Below are 20955 nucleotides of genomic sequence, written 5' to 3'. Positions count from 1 at the left end.
GTTCTCCAACCTTCACAATTACATCGCACACATGAAATTAGCTTGGATATTAATACATATTTCAGATTAGCAGAAGATCTTATCACAAAACTTAGAAATGAATGGAGAAATAGCAAGATAGATGTGAGTCATGACAGATGCCAGTGAGTCGTGACAGTAAGTAGTATTTTTTGCGCCGTAACCGGTATAACCTAAATCTTGCCAAAGAGCTAAATGTTGATGTAAACTCGAAATAAAAACTCTAATTCTAATACAAAATTTCATACTAACTCTGCGTACCATAAAACTTACGGTCACGTAGTTTATTTTATAACGAATAGCTTTGTTGAAGATCTTATGTTGATTGGAGGTTCCTCTAAAAAGTTATTTCACTTTGAAGACCAACCATTTTTTTTGAAATTTCCTATTCTAAACATGTGCGAGAAAGAAAGGCAACAAATAACGTTATATGAGAATATCTTTATACTGCAAAATCGTATCAATTTGAAGTCTTCGGCAATGTTGATCCTTACACCTTAAGGTACAAAACTGCAGATTTTGGGATGCACACGATGATACTGGCATTTTGTACTGAATATATTGTTTCAATTGCCTATTTTTCATATATTTTCACATACAAACTTGAATACTTGTGTGTGCATTAAAGCTCTCGAAAAAGCTCATATTTGGCAAGTTATCATCACACTGGATTAAAAGCGTTTTAGTTAGTGGAAATTGGCAAGCGAGGATGAAAATACAAAATGTTCAATCTCTCCACCGTTTGTAAACGGACATTCTATAGGTTGTTGGAAAGGTAGTTTTACAAGCTTTCTATTTACGTGCAGTGGGACAACATTCCTTTGTTTAAAAGTTATTTGCTAAAAACCTGTCGTGTTTTGACAAAATCACCCATTTCTCGGAAAGTAAACAACATATCGAAAAACAAAAATAATAGTGTCAAATGGTTACGTTAGGCTTTTCATTTGAACTAGTTTCAATAAGATCGTTTCAGCCATTGCTGAGATAATTACATGACATTTTGTACATACATACATACACACATACAGACATTGTCTCAATTTGTCTAAGTCGCTAAGTCGATTGGAATATAAGACTCGGCCCTACGGGCCTCGGAAAAAGTTTTCAAAGTTTGAGCGAATTCTATACATTTCTTTTGTAAGAAATGTAAAAATGTATTCAGAGTAATATGTATGTTGGTTGAAGTAGTAAACAATCAATGATTGGATTCAATAACACATACAGTGACACAATTTCATATTCGTACACCTCTAGTGTATATGTTTTAAATTGTTTCATAAATGTTTGCGCTATTTAATATAGGTATTGTTTTGTAAATGTGATAGTAGAATCATCATCTGTTATTTTCTTATCATGTGTAATGTAAAGTGTGCATGTTTCCGTACACTACACATAAAAAACATTACGTGGTGTGAAAATGGCACAATTTCATATTCTTACACTATTGAAAAGTCAATTAATTTGTAATTTAGGACCCATTATTTCTTTATTTTTTGCTTTACTTTAAAAAAAATAGATTTTATGACAACAGAAAAGTGTTCATTGGCACAGTTCCCTCTACACTAGTTTAAAAAATTCCCTCAAATCAACACAATGGTTAAAAAAGTAAAATAACTGCTATTATGGGACGGACGCTAATTATCACTCACCAAAATGAAGCTAAATCACTTCATGTAATCTTTGAAATTGTTCAAAGGTTGCGTCCAACTATTTAACATGTCGTTAAAAACTTTGATGTGGCGAAACGTAGAGCAGATATTTCGAAAAACTTGAACTTTCAAAAAATTACGATGAGGGATAAACGATTTTTATTAAGAAAATTTTTGGAAAATCGAGTAATTAATGTTATAAACATGGTAAATAAATTTAATCATAGTATTGAAGTATAAGTCTGCTCTGGTATGACTCGTAATGTATGGAGAACGGACAATTACAATGCCTGTGTTCTGAGCAAGAAACCGTTCATCAATGAAAAGAACAAAGAATTCATTTTTTATTTACTAAACAACATTGAAACATTTTATCGGAATATTGGAAAGATAGTGAACTTTGTCTACGAGTCCAAATTCAACATCTTTGACTCAAATGGCTGTTGTTCCGAATGGAGAAAACTGAACTCAGACCTGGGCGTATAAGCCTTATAACAGCAGCTAAGCGCAGGGCAGTGTAGTTATTGTATGGGGTATTATATGTCCACTAGAAGTGCTAGAAATTTGGTCTTCATTGATAGAATGATAGATCAGAATGTGTATTTTAATATGAATATGTTAAAATAAATTTTAAAGCAAAGCTTTCGTAAACTGGTACTTTTACTAAGAAATGGTGGATACTGGAAATTCGATCAGGCAAAGGGCGTGCAAAAAACGTGTAGAGTAAATTTTTTCACTAATTAGAAAAATATATGGAAGTATTTGGATTAAAAGTGCGAAACTATCCGGAATATAATGAGAATGATCTTAGAAACTACTATTTAGAAGAATGGGATAAAATTTAAGTTGAGTATACACTAAAACTAGTGGTCAGCCTTCCAGTACGATTGAAAAATGTAATTACAAACAAAAGCTACCACATTGAATGTTTATTATAAAAATTTCAATTGATTTTTAAACATATGTGTACTGTAAGAATATGAGCTTGAGTGTATATTTGACTATATTTAGAATTATGATCATTTTTGAAAAAATGAGCATTTGTAGTACAAATATAATTATTGTATCTTCCCTATACTGTCTAGTAAACTATTTCTACATAAATACAATGTCTTGAAAACTATTTTTTTAGTTGTAAAATGCATATAATCATTCCGCATAGCGGTGTACGAAAATGAGATTGTATCACTGTACCTATTGCTAGATTAAATATGCATAATTTTACTTGGCTCCAAACTATTACCGAAACCAAATTACCTGCCACGATATCAAGCACGTTACGAATCTCCCCGAGATATGGCCAAAAATATCCCAATCGTTACCGTACGGCTAGCTTACATTTATATCGTTTTCGCTTGAGGCAGAAACTGACCTAACTGCTGTCAAACCGTTTGTTTGAAGTCAGTTTCGAACCTAGGTTATGCGCCACTGAACTGAACACCGGGTTGGGTTCAAACCTGAAATATATTTCGGGTTCGCTCACACCACGCCTGAATGGCGAGAACCCAACTCAATTTAATTAAAAACATTTTTTCGAACCAACTAACATGGGTTCGTTTCTAGATTCTCAAGCAAAAACGACATTAGATCTCTCAACACAAATACGAAAAACTACCTCAAATTATGTTCATTCGACTCAATCTCGGGGTATCGTGGAATAAGGTAAAATTAGGTGAACCGTGTTGAAGGTAATTTCCCTTTAACCATGGCAAAAATCACAACTCATTGATAGGTTTTTTATACTCAACCTTGAGTTAAATATATTTAAATTTAAGTTGAACTTACCTAATTTTGAGGATACCTCAAACAACTTAAAAGTACCTTATTCCACGAAAGATCTCGACTGAATCGAATCACTCGTTTTGATTTTGGCAACACTAATAAGTTCGAAAGCCACGCAAAACTCAAAAGTATCTAAATTTAAGTTTAAAGAACTTATTCTTTGGATTGCATTATTTTTCCGCGAGGATCGGCCAACCGCTCTCGGGAAGACTAGAAAAATCCATATCAGCAAAGTGGGCACCCTGACCTTTGATCGTCACAGAACAAAACATGTGCAACTGATATCGTACTTTATTAAAAAGAGTCAGCAAATTTAAACATTCTTTCATCGAAACAAGATTCCGCAACCGGCGGTTTAGGAGTCTAATTTCATTCTATATCCTTACATAGGCAATCAACTCTTCAACGACGGAAATGTCAATGAAAAGTGCAATTTTGTGTTGGACAAAAAAACTGTGACTTTCCATTTTCTCTTGATGTTTTTTTGTCAAAATGTACAAAAACAAGCGGAAAAAACTGTGTTTCACAACACAAGTGTTGTACAATTGTTAGTCTACCATCACGATGCTAACAACACATAATTCAAAACGCAGTCGTGATTTAATTAGTTTTTCACCCCACATTTTCCATAGGTAATTGTTATGATAACTTCACTCAAGCAGCAATCGATAATTTCTTGTGAATTTGCATTATTTTCAAATACATATTTGGAGAATGAAAATATTTGTACAATCATATCATTCCAAAACTACCCACGGATTATCGTGCTTTCTTCAACGAATGTTGTTATAATTTTGCACGTTGATAGTAAATGACAGTTTTATAACTTGAAAATGCAAAACTTTTTTTCTTTATTTTTATTCCAATACAATAAATAAATGACGGGCAAAATCATGTGAATAAAAGTGTAGAATGGTTTTTGTTGTTTAATTTTAAATTTTCGATTCATGCAATGTATGTTTACAAACTACACTTTCATTGTCGTTGCAATTCAATTATTTTTGTTATTTGCTTTAAATGGGATATAGTCTGGTATTAAAAGAATATCTAATGATCACAACAACTCATATTTCTGGATAAAATTTAGATTAAGACGTAAGTAACAATGAAAGATTCTCTTTAGGATCTGTTTCATGTGTTCATTACTCTGTCGTTTCAACATTTCCTACTCAACTCTTTGCACAATAATCTAGTAAAAACCGTCGGCTTTCGATGTGTACTGGAAAATTAATGCAAAGTGTTATAGTGACATCATAATAATCGAAAGAGAAAGTAAACATCGAGGGGCTCTCAACGTTACTTACGTCCTAATCAAAAATTTCTTCAATTTTTTTGTTCAACTAATAAGTTTGTTTGTTGTACTTTCTTGAAATGATGCCCTTTTTGAATTTCATCCTTTTTCTAATAACGTGCTCACAGCTCATGTGTTCAAGCGGCAAACTTTCAGCATAGATCTTAATCACACTTTCAAATATACCGACGTCGACCGGAATAATGAGGGCAAATGGAAATTCTAACTTACCGTTCCTGAATGCACGAAGGCGGCGGCCGTGTAGCATCCAACACCCCATGCCAGGGTTCAGCTGGAACCGGCTTTCTAAAGCGTAGCCCGTCAACAGGAGGTTTCGCAAATGGTACGCCATTAAACACATGCACTTCGCGACCTTGCACCATTGTCGAACGACCCCGGATCGGGCCACTGCTCGTTTGCACTACCAGTCGGTCGAAAATGCCATATACTGGATTTATCACAGCTATGCACAGCAAAAGTGAAATCATTTCCCAACACCACCGTACTGATGACATTTTTTGTTTGACACTTTGCACAATTGACTTTCAATTAATCCTTGATGGGTTTTGTTTTTACACCCTAGAAACCTTTAATTTCTGGTTCCCGACCTGACACTTGTTCGCATTCCATTCACAGCACACAGATATAACAAATTGTATCCGGCTTACTTCATCAAACTAACCGAAAAGAGATATGAACTGTGCCTCACTTGCTCACTTTCCACACGAAGCAAACTGCAATCTAGCAATCAGACTCACGATAATTCTATCACATAACGAACTCTAAATTAAGCTTGATGGTTTAACTCTTGTTTCGCTGCTACGCCTTAATGTATCCGAAGAAACGACTTAACTCCATAAACGCACACAGTACCGACACCCCGTGGCTGCTACGGTTCAAATATTGATTCAACTGGAAAAAATGGAAGAGAAGAAAAAAGGTATAAATTTATATATGATTGAGGCTGTGTCCACCATTGTATATCAGGAAGATCAGATCTCACGAGACTCATCGCAATTAAACACCGCACATTACATTGATTCTATCGCTAAAATAACAATGTTGCTTCCCATGTGACCCTCGGTCATTCGGAGTCTCAGTGCAATTTTCGCGAGGGATGCCTGAAAAATTCATGAATGCCTCCCCTATCAGATTGTAAAACTAAGGAATCTTGCTCATTTAATTAATTAATTTAACTCCAAGTTACAAACCGCAAATTATAATTAATTTTTCGCTCCGAGCAAAATTTTGTCAACTAAATATTTCTGATTCGCTATCTAATGATAGAAACAAACAATAAGTCATGCTTGGGCAACAAATTTGAACCAATTTGAGCATCCCCAAGCCGAGAGCAGTGAATGCTGCTAAATTAAATTAACTCAAATTGAACTCAATTCAGAAGTACGCGACAATCTACGCGATGCACCGAACTCAATTCGATGAACACATGTCTCAAAACACTGAAACCATAAGACTATTATCGTATTATCAACAAGCTTGCTCGGTCACATTCTCATGCTGTACTACTCATTTGCATCAGCTAGCATCATTTAAAGAGAGCATTAAACTGAACAATTCACGGTGACTGTAAGACTTGTAAGTCGCGTCCAAATATTTCATTGGGTAGAGTGAAGCGGGAAGATGGTCAACATTTTCTTTCGCAGTTCGATGAAAATAACGAAAAAACCTGTTTTAATCCACCTAGTGGTGAAATTGTACCTTTCTCAATTTCGGACATAAGAATTTTATAGTGGAGTAGGTTCATTATAACACGTACCATAAGAACCAGTGATCAACGGCTTGAGTCTTAGTTCAGGCGTCATGATCTGCTGGTGGAAGAAGCAGGATACTTTATGCCCAAATTATCTAAACGTCTACAATTGTTTACGAAACAACCACGGGCTATGGACCCAATCACTGTCAGTTGATGCATTTTGACAGTTTACTACCTTCGATTATTTTTAGAGACTATTTTATTCTTTTCCTTTCATATTTGACAAAAATATCGATGTAGTATCAGACCGGCAACAATTTTGACTTTTTTCGAAACACTGTTAAATCGAACGGTAATTGGCTTCACAGACCATTTGTCAAATATGAGCTTTTTTCCGAAAACTCTAGCTCACCCACAAGAGTTTTCAAGTTTGTATGCGAAAATATATGAAGAATAGGCAAAAGAAACAATAAATTCAGCAAAAAAAAGCCAGCAACATCTTGTGCATCCCGCAATCTTTAAATTTATAGCTTAAGTTGTAAGGATCAACATTGTCGAAGACTGCAAATTGATCCGATTAGGCAGTAAAAAGATATTCTCTTATAATGTTGTGTTGCCTCTCTTTCTCGCACATGCTTAGAATATGAAGTTTCAAAAAAAAATCGGTTGCTCTTCAAAGTTAAATAACTCTCTCGGGAACCTCTAATCAACCTTCAACAATGCTATTCGTTATAAAATAAGAAAAAAAAAATAAAAATTGTTGCCGGTCTAATGGAGTATGTTTCAAGACATTTTCTCGTGAAGTTCTAGGTCGAGTTTAACGAATACAAAAAAAAATTTGAAACACTCCCATAGTCGGCTACCCGGAGTTCAAATTCTCGGAAATTGATCGTGGGCGACTTTTGTACTTATTGTCTACCAAGACATGCCTCCTGATCTTTTTTCTCTCCTACTAACACAATTCCTATCCCATGATTCGCGTGGAGATGTAGAGGTGGTCCCCATCAACAGCGAGTGTCGAACTAACATGCCTTTCCTACCCCAATAGAACAGCATTGAACGTAGCTGGTGTCGTTATTGACAATTGTATGAATAACATATTCATAAAATTGTCAATAACGACACCAGCATGGATCAGTAAAACATGCACAGTAAGAAGGATTTGCTCCTCCTTAGTATCATTGTGCATTTCCACTTAGTCTGTCAATCGCGAAGTGCAACTACGAGTGATCTACCTGAGCTAAGATAAGCTATTTTTATTTAGAGTAAAGAACCTGTTTTGACCCGATTAGGGAAAGTACTACCTTATTCCATGCGTATAAATAAGCATCAATGTCTAAGGTTCGAACTGCCGAACTAATATAATAAAACTTGCATAAAAACGGTGCAATCCTCGTATTTGAACGTAACGAAAACACAAGTTCCCCAATTATCACCCTACCATATGAACTATTGCGTTGAACAAAGATGGCAGACGATTGTTAAACCAACGGCTTCAAAAGCGTAGGGTGCACCCAACAAGAATCATCGAGAGCGTAAATGCATCTGTTTTTGGCTCTCGAACTATGAGCGAAATGCCCACAATTGATTCGTTAGTGTCCAACCAACCTCATACTAGTGCAATACAATAACGAACCCTATAGCTACGCGTAGTTGGGTATAAAGTGCAAAAAAATCCAACGTATTATGATCAGCAACGGCAGACACTCGATGCGTGCGCTGAAGCACCTTGGTGTGATGGTCGACGATCGGTTAAATTACAACTGCCATGTCGACTATGTGTGTGAGAAGTCTACGAGAACAACTAACGTATTGGCAAGGATCATGCCACACATCGGAGGAGCAAGATGCAGCACGAGCGTCTCCTCATCTTCAGGTATGACGTACCGGCCTGAGTTGCTGCACTGAACTCAAAGCGGACCCGAACGAAGTTGACAAGCACTTTTCGCCTAAGGGCTGTTCATGTCGCGAGCGCGTACGGAACGATATTGTCGAAGACGGTATGCGTCATTGCCGGGATGCATCTGCATAATTCAGGCTACGGACGTGTAATGCTACCAGCGAAGGAATACACGAAATGCAAGGAGACTGTTCAAAGCAGACTCGTTGGCCAAGTGGCAGCAAGAATGGGACAACGCGGAGAAAGCCGCTTCATCCCTAATGTGTCGGTGTGTGTGTTTAGGAAGCAAGGAGAAATGAAATTTTATTCGATGCAGTTTTTGTCAGGGCACATATGCTTCCAGAAGTACCTGCATAGGATTGGACATGTTTCGTCAACCCTTTGCCAGGAGTATCTGAATGTACAAGAGACGCCGGAACAGGTGGTCTTCGAATATCCTAGATTCTAAGAAGTTCAAAAGGGGGATAAGCAATGGCACCACTCGTGCTAGGTTACTTTCGTGCTCGAGCTGTAGGATTCGAAGAGCTAGCACAACGAGGTAGCACGATGAGCTAGCACCATGAGCTAGCTCGGTAAGCTGGCACAAGTTAGCTTGGTAACCAATCACGAGTTAGCTCAATGAACTAACACGGTAAGCCTGCCCGATGAGCTAGAACGATGCAGTAGAGTAAGCTATGGAACGAAAGAATAGGACAACGCAAGAAATATGCGTTGGTAAATGTGCGACAAGTTGCTGAAAAAGCGATGCAAGCATTGTTACTTACGCGAACACGTTGTTTTTTTTTTCTACTTTGCTATAGCTGAGCTATAGCTCGGTGCAGCGTGCCAGTTATCACCGTGCTAGCGAGAGCTCTCGCTCAGCGGTGCTCGTGCTATTTGTTAACTCTAACTCATCGAAAACCAGCACAAGGACTAGCTTCACCGCTTGGGACTATCCGAATAAATCGTGATAAGACTGGGACTGAATGACTCACGGAAACAGGAGCTAAATGGATCAGGAAATCAGCTCAGCTAAACGACTTACTGCGACGAGAACTAAACGGCGACGATGGATGGATAAAAACGACGATGGATGGAGCAGAAAAACAATAGAAGAGTCGAGAGCTAAACTGTTCAAAGGTCGAGTCATTTAATGGATCAAGTGAGGTTCCGAGATTGCTGTGAAAAACTCGTGAGCAATAGAAGAGGGTGCGAACAAAGCCAAACAAGAACCCCCCCCCCCTTCTCCACCCACGACGTGATACCTTCAATGTAGTTTTGCGAAAGTATGACGAAAAAGAGTAAGGAGTATTTTTAGTGATTCGCATTTGAAAATTGCTAAAACATCCTGATACCTGCGGTAGAAGACAGAGGGGTGGGAAACTCTAAGATTTCTAATATTACCCTGTTCCAGGCTTTTCTAAACTTTCTTCCTTCGCCCTCCCACTATTTCTTGAGTGGTGTGGGTACTATGGCTCTTAATAATAAAAATACTGTTTTCCAGTTCCTTGCTAACTGAATGCCGTTACAACCCAAAAAATTGATTCACACTTAGTTGTCAATAAAAAAAGAAAAAAAATATCACCAAGTTTTGGAAAATAGTATGCTTGGGTTATTGACCAGCTATTTCCTCCTAGTCGAATATTGCCTGCTTTTTCGAAGGAGTTTCTGTATCTAAATATTATAAATTTAGTAAGAGAACAATGTTTTCATTAAAATAAAAATGACATTCATTAATAGCCTTAAACTTTGCACCTTATAAATCGCAAACTAGTTAGAATATGGAAATATGCGAAGATTCGAACATCCAAAGGTCAACAGATAGAAAGAATTGAATGATCCAAAGATTCAAAGATCCAAGTTCAAATGCTCTAAAGATTCGAAGATCTAGAGAAGCCGAATGATTTGAATCCATCGCTTAGGAACTTATTAGTACGTATATGGTACATCGGGATACCATTGAGCAACTATACAGTGACGTGAGCTATTTGAATTCTAACACAGCTAAAACCCGTCGAAGTTATTTATTGTTTAGAAAATATACTTAGGTACCTCTATTATGGTTCCATTATGGTAATATTGAGTGATTTCCATAATATGATGCAAATTTTAATCCCAATCTTTGTCTAAATTTTTGCTGATAATATAATCTTATCTAGCTGATATTATTTCGAAGATAGTTGCCTTACAATACTAACCGATCTTGTTCCGATGCAATATACTCTATTATAGAACACTGAAATAACTGCAAAACGAAAAACTCGAAGGCTACAAACTGAACGTCGTCCTCAGCAGTGCTTCGCAATGCAAACACGTCGTAAAACATATGTAAAGGAGGATACCTCCAGCTGTCAATTCCCACGAACAAATTATCGATGACGTCTCTTTTTGCAGTAATAACGCCGGTCGTTGAGTTCACATTTACTACCAGCATGCACACATATGCACATGTTTTAAGATTTGCATTTGCACGCGTCATTACATTGCATCACTGTGTGGTGAAGTGCGTAGCTACAGTATTGTAGGACTAACAGCTGCAGTGGTGCTGGAACTTGAAATCGTTCAAAGTTAGTTCGGTCTGCTAATTATTTGCCCTTCGTGCGGGGTTCATCAGATGATATTAACTCAATTATAACAAGCACAGGAACAGTAAGCGTTTATATTTCTCTAATGCTTTGACTACAGCACAGACGGAATTATATTTGGGAGCAGAAAATATAAGAGGGAAACCATATAAAAGTTCTCTCAGTCGCTTGGGGCAAAACAAAATTAGAAAATTATTTTCCTGACTACAGTGCGTGTGTATACATTTAATAGTCACGTGCGTGATAACCGCCAAACACCGTTTCTGCCATAATATAATGCAGAGATAAAAACGACCTCTGTTACGAAGTTTCAGCAGATGGAAATAAACATCTTTTACAATCCCAGGAGAGCAAAAGAACACGAGCAATATGCAAAAAAAGAACTTTCTTTTGCACCGCTACCGACTAGCTCGTTGGGACGATACTTGCGAAAAACAGAGAAGAGTTTTGTTACTCACCTACTTCATTTGAATATAATTTATGAAAACTCTACATTTTGAAGGTTATTCAGTTCAATCCGGCTACACGCGACGACAGGATGATGGAATGACTAAATAAGCGATCCTAGATGATGATTAAGTGTTACCTTTAGCAAAACCATTGGAAGTTGCTACATATACCAACCATAAACGTGTCATGGCCTCACAACAGAAGACTTACGAGGAGCACTACCTATAAAACTTTATGTGTATAGTAATTCTGTTCTGCCTTCTTCCACTCTAATGTTTCTTGCACAGTTTCGGCTTCTCCTCGCGGTGTATCTCTGGATTTCTAGGACTCACGTCTCGTATCGCTGTGTGGGTGTGCAAGCGCTACACGAAAAGAGCTTGATGAAAAGCGGATGCCCTGAAATGTGATAGCCCACAGTCAGGGTCGTCCTTTTATTTTTCCATCACGATCTTACGCGAGCCAGCCACAAACACAAATACACGGTTTCCTCGCGGTAGGTACTTTGCTCGGCTTATATCCATACGGCAAAGGTGAGATACATGCTCGGAATACTCCCCGACACATAATAGACGTAGATTTTAATCTCATAAATTGATTACGGTACTGCTTCGTCCAGAGCACACAGAAAAGGTAGCAACAGCAAAAACACCAAATCCTATACTACAATAGTAAGACGCAATCGGTCCTGCCAAAGTCATCTCGAACTCCAAGGTCCAACACTCTCACACACACGCACAATTGCAGCTACTCCCCATATGCAGTAGCATTTTGCCCTCAGTTTTCCAATTTCCATAATTTGAGCACAACGTCTCGGTAGTTTCGGTCATCAATATTTAAGTCGAAATCAGTACCTCGGGTAAAACGTCCACTCCAATCTACTTGACATGAAAAATTCACCTACAAGGCCACTTGAGTAACGGTCAATATACAAAGCCCCCTCCCCAGCCACTACTATTACCAGGTTCGTTCAATTTCCAAAACTTACTTCTTAATTTTAAAACTATGATGATCCGACTGAAGATTCAATTCTGAACCTGTAGCTCCTTTTATTGCACAATTAATTCTTTCCAAAATCCGGGCTTAAAATTTTGTAAAACTGCAGTTCCATTGATACACACACGCAAAAATGATACTCGGAGTTGATATGTTAATCATGCAACGGCTCAAACGAAACTGAGCTGGAAAAAATTCTCCTGGTATCATATCAGACAGAACACGGTCTCGCTGATCGCGAAAGCTCTTTCTTCTTCGTATTCCTCCTATACGCGACAACATAATGGTAACTAGAGTCTCACGCTTGTTCTCTTTCCCTGCTTTGCTCATGTGCACACTGATATTGCTTTAGATTATTCTGGACAACATTAGATGCATCCATGCAAAAAATATAATTGCTCTTTTGTTTTGTTTTCCGGTTTTCAAAAATACATTCGAAAGTCCATAGAAATAATTCTCAGTGCTACTTATCACATTAATCGTATTCCTTGGACGTATACGGTGCATACAAAGTTATTGAAGCTAAAAAAAATGTGCTCTCAAATACGCTGAATTTGTTAAGTAGTGCAACATGAGAAGACTACCAAGCGCGAGATTCCACAATTGGCAATTACATGTTCTATTTGGTTTTTTTTAATAATTTATACTTGTTTCGATTCCTTTAAGGTAATTTTAAAAGTTTGGACTGAATATTTCTTTCTTTGCATAAAATATTCCGGGGACTGGAATGGCGTAGTTGATAAATCGATTGCTTTGTACGCAGCTCATCTGGGTTCGAATCCCAACCCCGCACATAGGGTTAGAGATTTTTCTTAAGCGAATTTTCTAACCCTAAGAGGCGAATGACCTTACGGTTAAAACCTCTATAAGCGAAATAACAAAAAAACCAAAATATTTCGTAACTAATCAATTTTTGATGATTGATGTATTTTTTATCAAACTTTATATCATATTATTATCTTTATCATGTCCACTCGAATAAATAATATTTTTAAAGTACTCATATATCATCTCTTTCCTCATGAAGTAGTACAATAATTTTACATAAATCGGAATATTAGAATTCTTACTACTACTGACCAAGTGGCAATCAGTCGAAGAAAGATACAAATTTCTGATTTTTAGTTTTAATGTTAATCACGACAAAAAGTAGAATCTTTAATTAAAAATGGCCGTTTGACCAAGCAAAATTTTTGCAATTTGCTGCCAAAAATGATCGTTTCAGATGAAGCTCATTTTCGATATTTGCGGTATTAAATAAACAAGACTGCCTATTCTGTGTGATGAGCAACAAAAGAAGACCCTAGAGAACCAATTTATAATTTATATGCAAGGAAAACCATCATTTATAAGATGATGAGTAAACATCTTGCGAAAAGGGTGCAAAACATAGTCGTTTCTAATATTATTCGCAGATAAATATGTGTGCTGTGTAAACTCATGAAACTCTCCAGATCACGCGAGGAAAGAATATATCCAGCTAATAGGAAAGTGTCAGCTTTGTATCATACATGGCCGATCCTTCTCTCTGATAGTCTTCACTGAATTTCCTACGTAGTCCAAAATATGAAGGAGTTTGCCATTGGTACTGATTGGGTCTCGGTTTCGTGTTGGAACTTTATTTATGGAACGATTTTTTATAACCACAATAATACCCCGATTACATTTCGAAGAAATGTATGAGCAAGCAGTTGCAAATAGATGTAATTTCAGAATAATTGCAAATAAAACTAAATTTCTTACTCGTTTCATTCATATTTTGGCAGGGGTAAGCTTATTTCGAGAAAAAATGAAGTTTTTGTTGTAAGCTAGGACTCACTTGAGGGTGAAAAAATGCAAACTGTATCACTTTGCCAGTTCATAAAGTTATGAGTGTGGCTGGGACGTTAACAACAGAAAGAGTTTTATTATATTTTTCACCGAATAACATCAACCTAAACCTGTAAACAGAGTCGAACGGTGACCAGAACTACAAACATAGTTGACTTATGTACTCATTTGTGTTCAACGCCAACTATTGGCAAAACTTATACCATAAAATGTAGGAAAATATTAATTTATCACTGTAAGATTAATTAATCCGGTATTTTAGATATCAAATTTGGGCTCAGCAACCTTAATTTTACTATAAAAATATATAGTTATAACACGAAATTCTCTAAAAAATGTATATGGGGGATGAATAAAATGCTGGTAAAAAGGACGGGGAAGTGTGACGTAGGGAAGGATGATGTAAGGTGAAGTGGAGAGATTGATGGAGGATACAACACCCAACCGCACATTATACCCTTTGGTTTATGGAAATCGGTTTAGTCATTACCGAAGAACCGATGTGACTTTAATTATGGAATACGTTCAGAACCCTAAGAGTTCCGGAAGGGGTCCACGGCCGGAAATCTATTTCCCGTAATTTTTTATCTAGATCCAAAAACTACAGTTTTTCTGATTCCTTATGTTAATAGGAAGCGACGTACGTAGGATTTTCTCGATATTTTGATTTTACGTGAAATGGCGCAATTTTGAGTGAAAAAATGCCTAAAATATCGTAAAAATCGACACAAAATTAATTAAGTAAGTTTAGCAATAAAAAATAAAATCCTACGCACGTCGCTGAAAAAATCAATTTCGAATATACTATGAAAATTTCAAAGCGACCAAAAATCATTTGTTCGAGTTACATTTCCGGCCAGCTCAAAAAAGTTGTTTCGGGAAAAACGCGGTTAAAGTTTTCAGTCGACTCGGGGTATACATAAGCGGCGTTGCGGCAGAATTGAAAATTTAAACATTTTTGTATTGTTTTCGTCCATGTTTTGGGATACCATTATCAACAAAAATGGAAAAATATTATTACCATTTTTGGTCGTTCAAAGTCGGATGTTCCCATCAGCCTAATTTGCAATGATATCAGAGTCACTGAGACTAAAGAAGTATGTAATGTTTTCAACGAATATTTCTCTAGTATTGGCAAAAATTTGGCAGACAATATTCCCACGAGTCCCAACTCAAATCCTATTACAAATATACAACACGTCCAAGAAACAATCTTCTTGCGTCCTGCAACCATAAACGAAGTGATCCTTTTGATTAAAGACCTCGAATAAATAACAGTTGTGGTCCTAATAAGATCCCCGCTAGTGTTCTTAAGAGTAACTGTACCACTTTTGCAAACATCCTAACCAAAGCTTTTAATTTAATAATTCAAACCGGCAGGTACCCAAACTGTTTAAAAATAGCCCGAGTAATTCCAATTTTCAAAGCTGGTGATCCAAACCAACCTTGCAACTATAGACCAATTTTAACATTGTGCGTTTTTAATAAAATTCTTGAGAAATTGCTCATCACTCGACTACTCGAGTTTTTGAACAAATACAACATAATTTACAACTACCAGTATGGGTTCAGACAGGGCTGCAGCACTTTAATTGCAATGACCGAACTAATTGACTCCATCATTAGTCAAATTGATAGCAAAAGAATTGTTGGTGCCCTTTTTGTGGACCTAAAAAAAACATTCGATACTCTGGATCACTCAATCCTGCTTAAGAAGTTAGAATGCTATGGTATCAGGGGATTAGCAAATCATATTATTCGTAGCTATCTGTCGTATAGGAACCAATTCGTATCTATTGGAGCCTCGTGTAGCTCTTATAGTCCAATAGAAATAGGAGTGCCCCAAGGCAGTAATATTGGGCCACTGTTATTTTTATTGTATATCAATGACCTAGGTAGACTCGGGTTAAAAGGGACTCCTCGTCTTTTCGCTGATGACACAGCGTTGTTCTACCCGAACAACAACTGCCTGGATATTGTACGCGACATCGGATTTAAAAACACTAACGACGTATTTCAACGATAACCTTCTTTCCTTGAACCTATCAAAAACTAAATATATGCTGTTTCGTTCATCTAGAAGAGCTATAGGCGTCCAGACCCAAGAATGGGACAGTCTGTAATTCAAGAAACTAACTGCTTCAAATATTTAGGACTTCACTTAGACCCCACACTCTCCTGGATTGGGCATATAACATCTATAGAGAGAAAAGTTGCATCGTTATATGGGGCTATGCGTAAAGTATGCTCTTTTGTTCTCCAGCATGTACTCCTAAAATTTTATTTTGCGCACATCAACTCATTGCTGAACTACCTTGCATCTGTGTGGGGCCGTGCCAGTATTTCAAATCTGAAAAAGCTACAAACAGATGTCTTAAAATTATTTATAAAAAACCAATTATGTACCCTACTATTTTGTTATACAATAATAATGCCCATAACATTTTACCTTTGCTTGGGTTGACTAACTACCAAACAATAATATACATCCACAATGCTTTGCATAATACTATTGCTCATAATAATCTAGAATTTACAACAGGCATTCGAGCTCACAGCACTAGACAAGCCAATCATTTACTATACTCCAGAGTATCCACGAACCTTGGTCAAAGACGCATTTCTTTCATCGGACCTAAGTTATTCAACCAGCTTCCTACGGATTTAAAGCAAATAACATGTCGCACTCGTTTCCAAGCAAAATTGAAACTAATTTTAAAAAATAAAATAGGAGAATTTTTAATATAAACTTCGTTCACCACCAATCGAGCTTATTCCTTTAGTTAATTGGTTAACATTTTTTTAATAAAAACAATTGGTAAATGCATTTTTTCTAGCAATAAGTAATAAATAAATTTAAATTATTATAAGCTTGTTGCAAAGCAACAATGGGTCCCTTAAAAGGATTCTTTTCCGCTGGGTACTCGCCGTAGCTTCTTGTCAAATTTTGTGTTTTGTCGGTCTCGTATTGTTTTTTTTTGTTCTCAGCGTTTCCGCGATTCGTAACTTTGTTTTGTTGTGCTGACCATTTTTTTTGTACGCTGAGAACTGATGTGTCCACTACCAGGGGGCTCCGTTTGTGAGCTTTTGGGTGAGGGGGTTAGGGGCGGGCTATTAATGAAAAAAAACATCCAAAAGCACATTTTAGACTAATAAATAAAAAATAGATTTTTTAAAATTCAACAGTGGTGTAACACCCCTTAACCTTTGAAGTATTACGATTATACCGGTTTATAGGGAAATTCCTATATGGCCGCAGTAACCAACCTGTAGCTTCGAAACCAAAAAATGTCAGATATGAATGAAATTCAATAGCAGTCCATGGGGTTAAAGTATCTTTCATTTAAATATTGTGAAAATCGAACAAGAATTCGGTCGAAAATCAATGTAGTATTAAGTTGGAACTTGACAAGCTATCAAGGGGCGCCAAGAACCATCATAGGCAGCTAATGTGATCAAAGCTACTTTAATTGGTCATTTGTGATCTGGATCAGCAAATCTAACTAATGTTACACCCATTCTAATAGGTACTACACTTTACGATTGTGTGAGGTGAGAAACCCGGACCGCAAATTCAAATTTACAAATTTAACAAATACATTTCATGTATGGAACAAGCTTTCTAGTTATATTTTGCCATTAATGTAACTTTCCTAAAGTAGACATTTAAATGTAGCGAATGCAATTCATATATAGAAGCTCGTAGAATATTATATTAGTAGAATCAATAATAAACCTTCGTTGCGCTTTTCATCGATTATCAGGCATCAGAATATATTGGCTTAAATTGCTCCATCGATTAAATTTATTGCTAAAAAGTTTTCATCTGTGCGCAACGAAAGCACTAATTGTTATCATGGACCCATGCAACCGCGTATACACATTTGCCTCAAGCATTGTACCCAAGCGAACGGTGTACAGTTGTACAATGCTTGAATCAAACAGCTGTGTGAGTGCATTGTGTCCGTACCCTAATAAACATCGTATAATTTAAGAGCATAACGACCTGTTGAGGGTATCATCCAAACAATATGTGGAATCGCTGTACTATGTTGGTTAAAGTTCGTGTATAATTAGGGACACGAATAAAAGATTGGTACCAAGTAAAATTAGTCAACGCTAGTGACGAAGGGGGGGGGGGGGGGGAGAGAGAAAGAGACAACTAGTACCCCGACACTATGTTAACAGTGTTTGCATATGTACTTCGACTGTACAAGCCATTTTATGCACGTGTTTTATACGAATTAATGCGTTCGTGATTGTACATAAAATGGGTGCTTGAAGTAAACACAGCACAAAAGAAAGCATGGTGTATGATCGGATAAACTCAGTCGCCTTTTGAACGGCACCGCGCAGCGTACCTCCAGAAAGCACGCAACGAAGTACTCTGCCTGCAGTTCAACAGGCAACTGAGCTTGTCCGTCCAAATCTGTTTCTTAAATAGTCGCGGATGACGTCATTCGCGAAGCGTGACGCATTAGGTACCCAATCTGTCGTGCCAGACTTGGGAAGCGCTACCTTCTGTGTTCAAATGCGTGGTATTTTGACTATGTTATACATTATTTAAATTTTAATTTATTGATATCAAAAATCTATGTGTTTATCCATTGGAATCTGTTCTTATAAATATTCCTGAGCGATATGTGCGAAAATTCCGAAAATTTATCTTGACATGGCTGAAACCTTTTCGTTACATTGCATTTTTGTTGAATTTGCAAAGGGTACCCCCATATCGAAAACAAAGAAGTAGTCAAAAATGTTCTATCAAAAAACAAAAACTTTGTTGTAATAAAGTCAATGCCACAAACTTAAAAAAAAAAAATAAACTTTCCTCCATTTTTTCTCAAAAGGGTATGTAACCCCCTAAGGAACAATATAATTACAAAAATGGTTTCAAAATTGTGAAATTCTTCCGTTTGAGCGCTGCGAAAACTCGAATAAAGTACCCCAATTATCGCACTACCATTTGAGCAAATGCGTTGAGCAAAGATGGCAGACATTGCTCTAACCAAAGGTTTCAAAATGGTAGGGTGATATTATGGAAACAAGGCAAAAATAGGCACATTACCCCACATGCTATTTTAAACATGTTTTTAAAGAGGAATCAAGCGTCCTCGAAATAAGGATCGATTATCCAATAATCTAAGGATTTTCCATTTGTGGTTTTCCAGATAGGCTCAGAGTACTTGTCTAGTGTAATATTTCCATGTAATTTACTTATAATTATCAGTCATGTCTAAAGCTATATAAAACTACAAAAAACTAACGTACCGCAAGCACAGAAGTTCTGATTGCTGATGAGACACATAACAAAATTGAAACCACGTATGTAACACCTATGTTTCTCCATGTTTCAAAATTTATCTAGATTTCAAAAAGTAATCGATTGTTTTATGCTGTTCTAGACCATGAAATTCTATAAAAAAGAGGGTTGTGTACAAAACACGACCACCGACACTGAAAATACGACATGACTAGCGAACATTATGTGCACCATCATCGCATCAATATAGCATTATTTTTAAGGGGACCCAGGCATTACGTTGTTACTTTTAATGTTATTGTTCACTGGTAAAGATTCAGAATTGATTATTAACTGGCACAAATTTAAGACAAGCTAATAAAAGAGATTTTGGAATCATGTGTGATTATTTGTTTATATTATGAGTCACTGGTAAAGATACAGAATTAACAAGCGCAAACTTAATACAAATTAATGAAAGGAATTTTCTAATTGAATTATTTATCCAATATATATATATATATATATATATATATATATATATATATATATATATATATATATATATATATATATATATATATATATATATATATATATATATATATATATATATATATATATATATATATATATATATTTGTCCTAATAAGGACGGTTTGCTGATGAGTATGTTTTGTGATACGGGACGATAATCCTTTGAAAGGATTCGAACCTTGTCGGCGATTCGCTTCTGCTGCGTACACATACGAACATTCCTCTTTCGCAGCTCATGTCAAACAAGGTGATCTCTTTTATCAACTTTTTGGTGTGAATAGAAGACCATCCTTTTGCACGACAAATAAAAATATTTTCATCATTGTTTTTAGTGTGGATTTCGCTTAGTAACAGGGTTGCCACATTCACTGATTTCCTTAAAGGTTCTACAAAATCCTTCGGGTTTGTATATTATTAATTTGAAGAATATATGTTTATGTTATGATTCCCTAACAATTGTACAGAATTAACAAGCGCTAACTTAATGCAAGTTAATAAAAGGAATTTTCTAATTGAATTCTTTTTCCATTATGTATTCGTCCTAATAAGGAAGGTTTGCCGATAATAATGTTTTGTGATGCGGGACGAGAATCATTTGAAATGATTCGATCCTTGCCAGCGATTCGCTTCTGCTACACACACACGAACATTCCCCTTTCGCAGTTCATGTTAGATAAGCACTTTGTGAAACCAGGTGATCTCTTTTATCAACTTTTTAGTGCAGATGGAAGACCATCCTTTTGTACGACAAATAAATTTTTTTTCATCATTCTTTTTGGTGTGGCTTACGCTTAGCGGAATGGTTGCCACATTCATTCATTTTGCAAAAACCTTCTAGTTTGTACATTATTAATTTGGAGAATATTTGCTTATATTATGATTTACTATAAAGGGTACAGAATTAAAAAGCACAAACTTAATACAAGTTAAGAAAAGCAATTTTCTTAATCAATTCTTTGTTCATTATGTATTCGTCCTAAAAAGG

General features: G+C 36.4%; 2 protein-coding genes across 2 annotated transcripts in view; both read right to left on the bottom strand.

Annotated features, from left to right (window-relative positions):
* LOC131676119 (acetylcholinesterase) overlaps window positions 1-12526 on the bottom strand; it is a 90209-nt gene extending 77683 nt beyond the window's left edge. The window contains exons 1-2 of the mRNA XM_058955247.1: window positions 12354-12526; window positions 4972-5652 (exon numbers count right to left, since the gene is read on the bottom strand). Coding sequence (XP_058811230.1) covers window positions 4972-5255 — 284 coding nt within the window. The 5' untranslated portion in view covers window positions 5256-5652; window positions 12354-12526. The remainder of the gene's footprint in view (window positions 1-4971; window positions 5653-12353) is intronic.
* The window catches only part of LOC131676155 (scoloptoxin SSD558), a 431501-nt gene that overhangs the window by 233504 nt on the left and 177042 nt on the right, over window positions 1-20955 (bottom strand). The gene's annotated exons all lie outside the window — the stretch shown is intronic.

This window comes from Topomyia yanbarensis, chromosome 1 (assembly GCF_030247195.1).
Source record: "Topomyia yanbarensis strain Yona2022 chromosome 1, ASM3024719v1, whole genome shotgun sequence".
Classification (NCBI taxonomy): Eukaryota; Metazoa; Arthropoda; class Insecta; order Diptera; family Culicidae; genus Topomyia; species Topomyia yanbarensis.
This window is presented reverse-complemented; position numbering and strand designations above follow the sequence as displayed.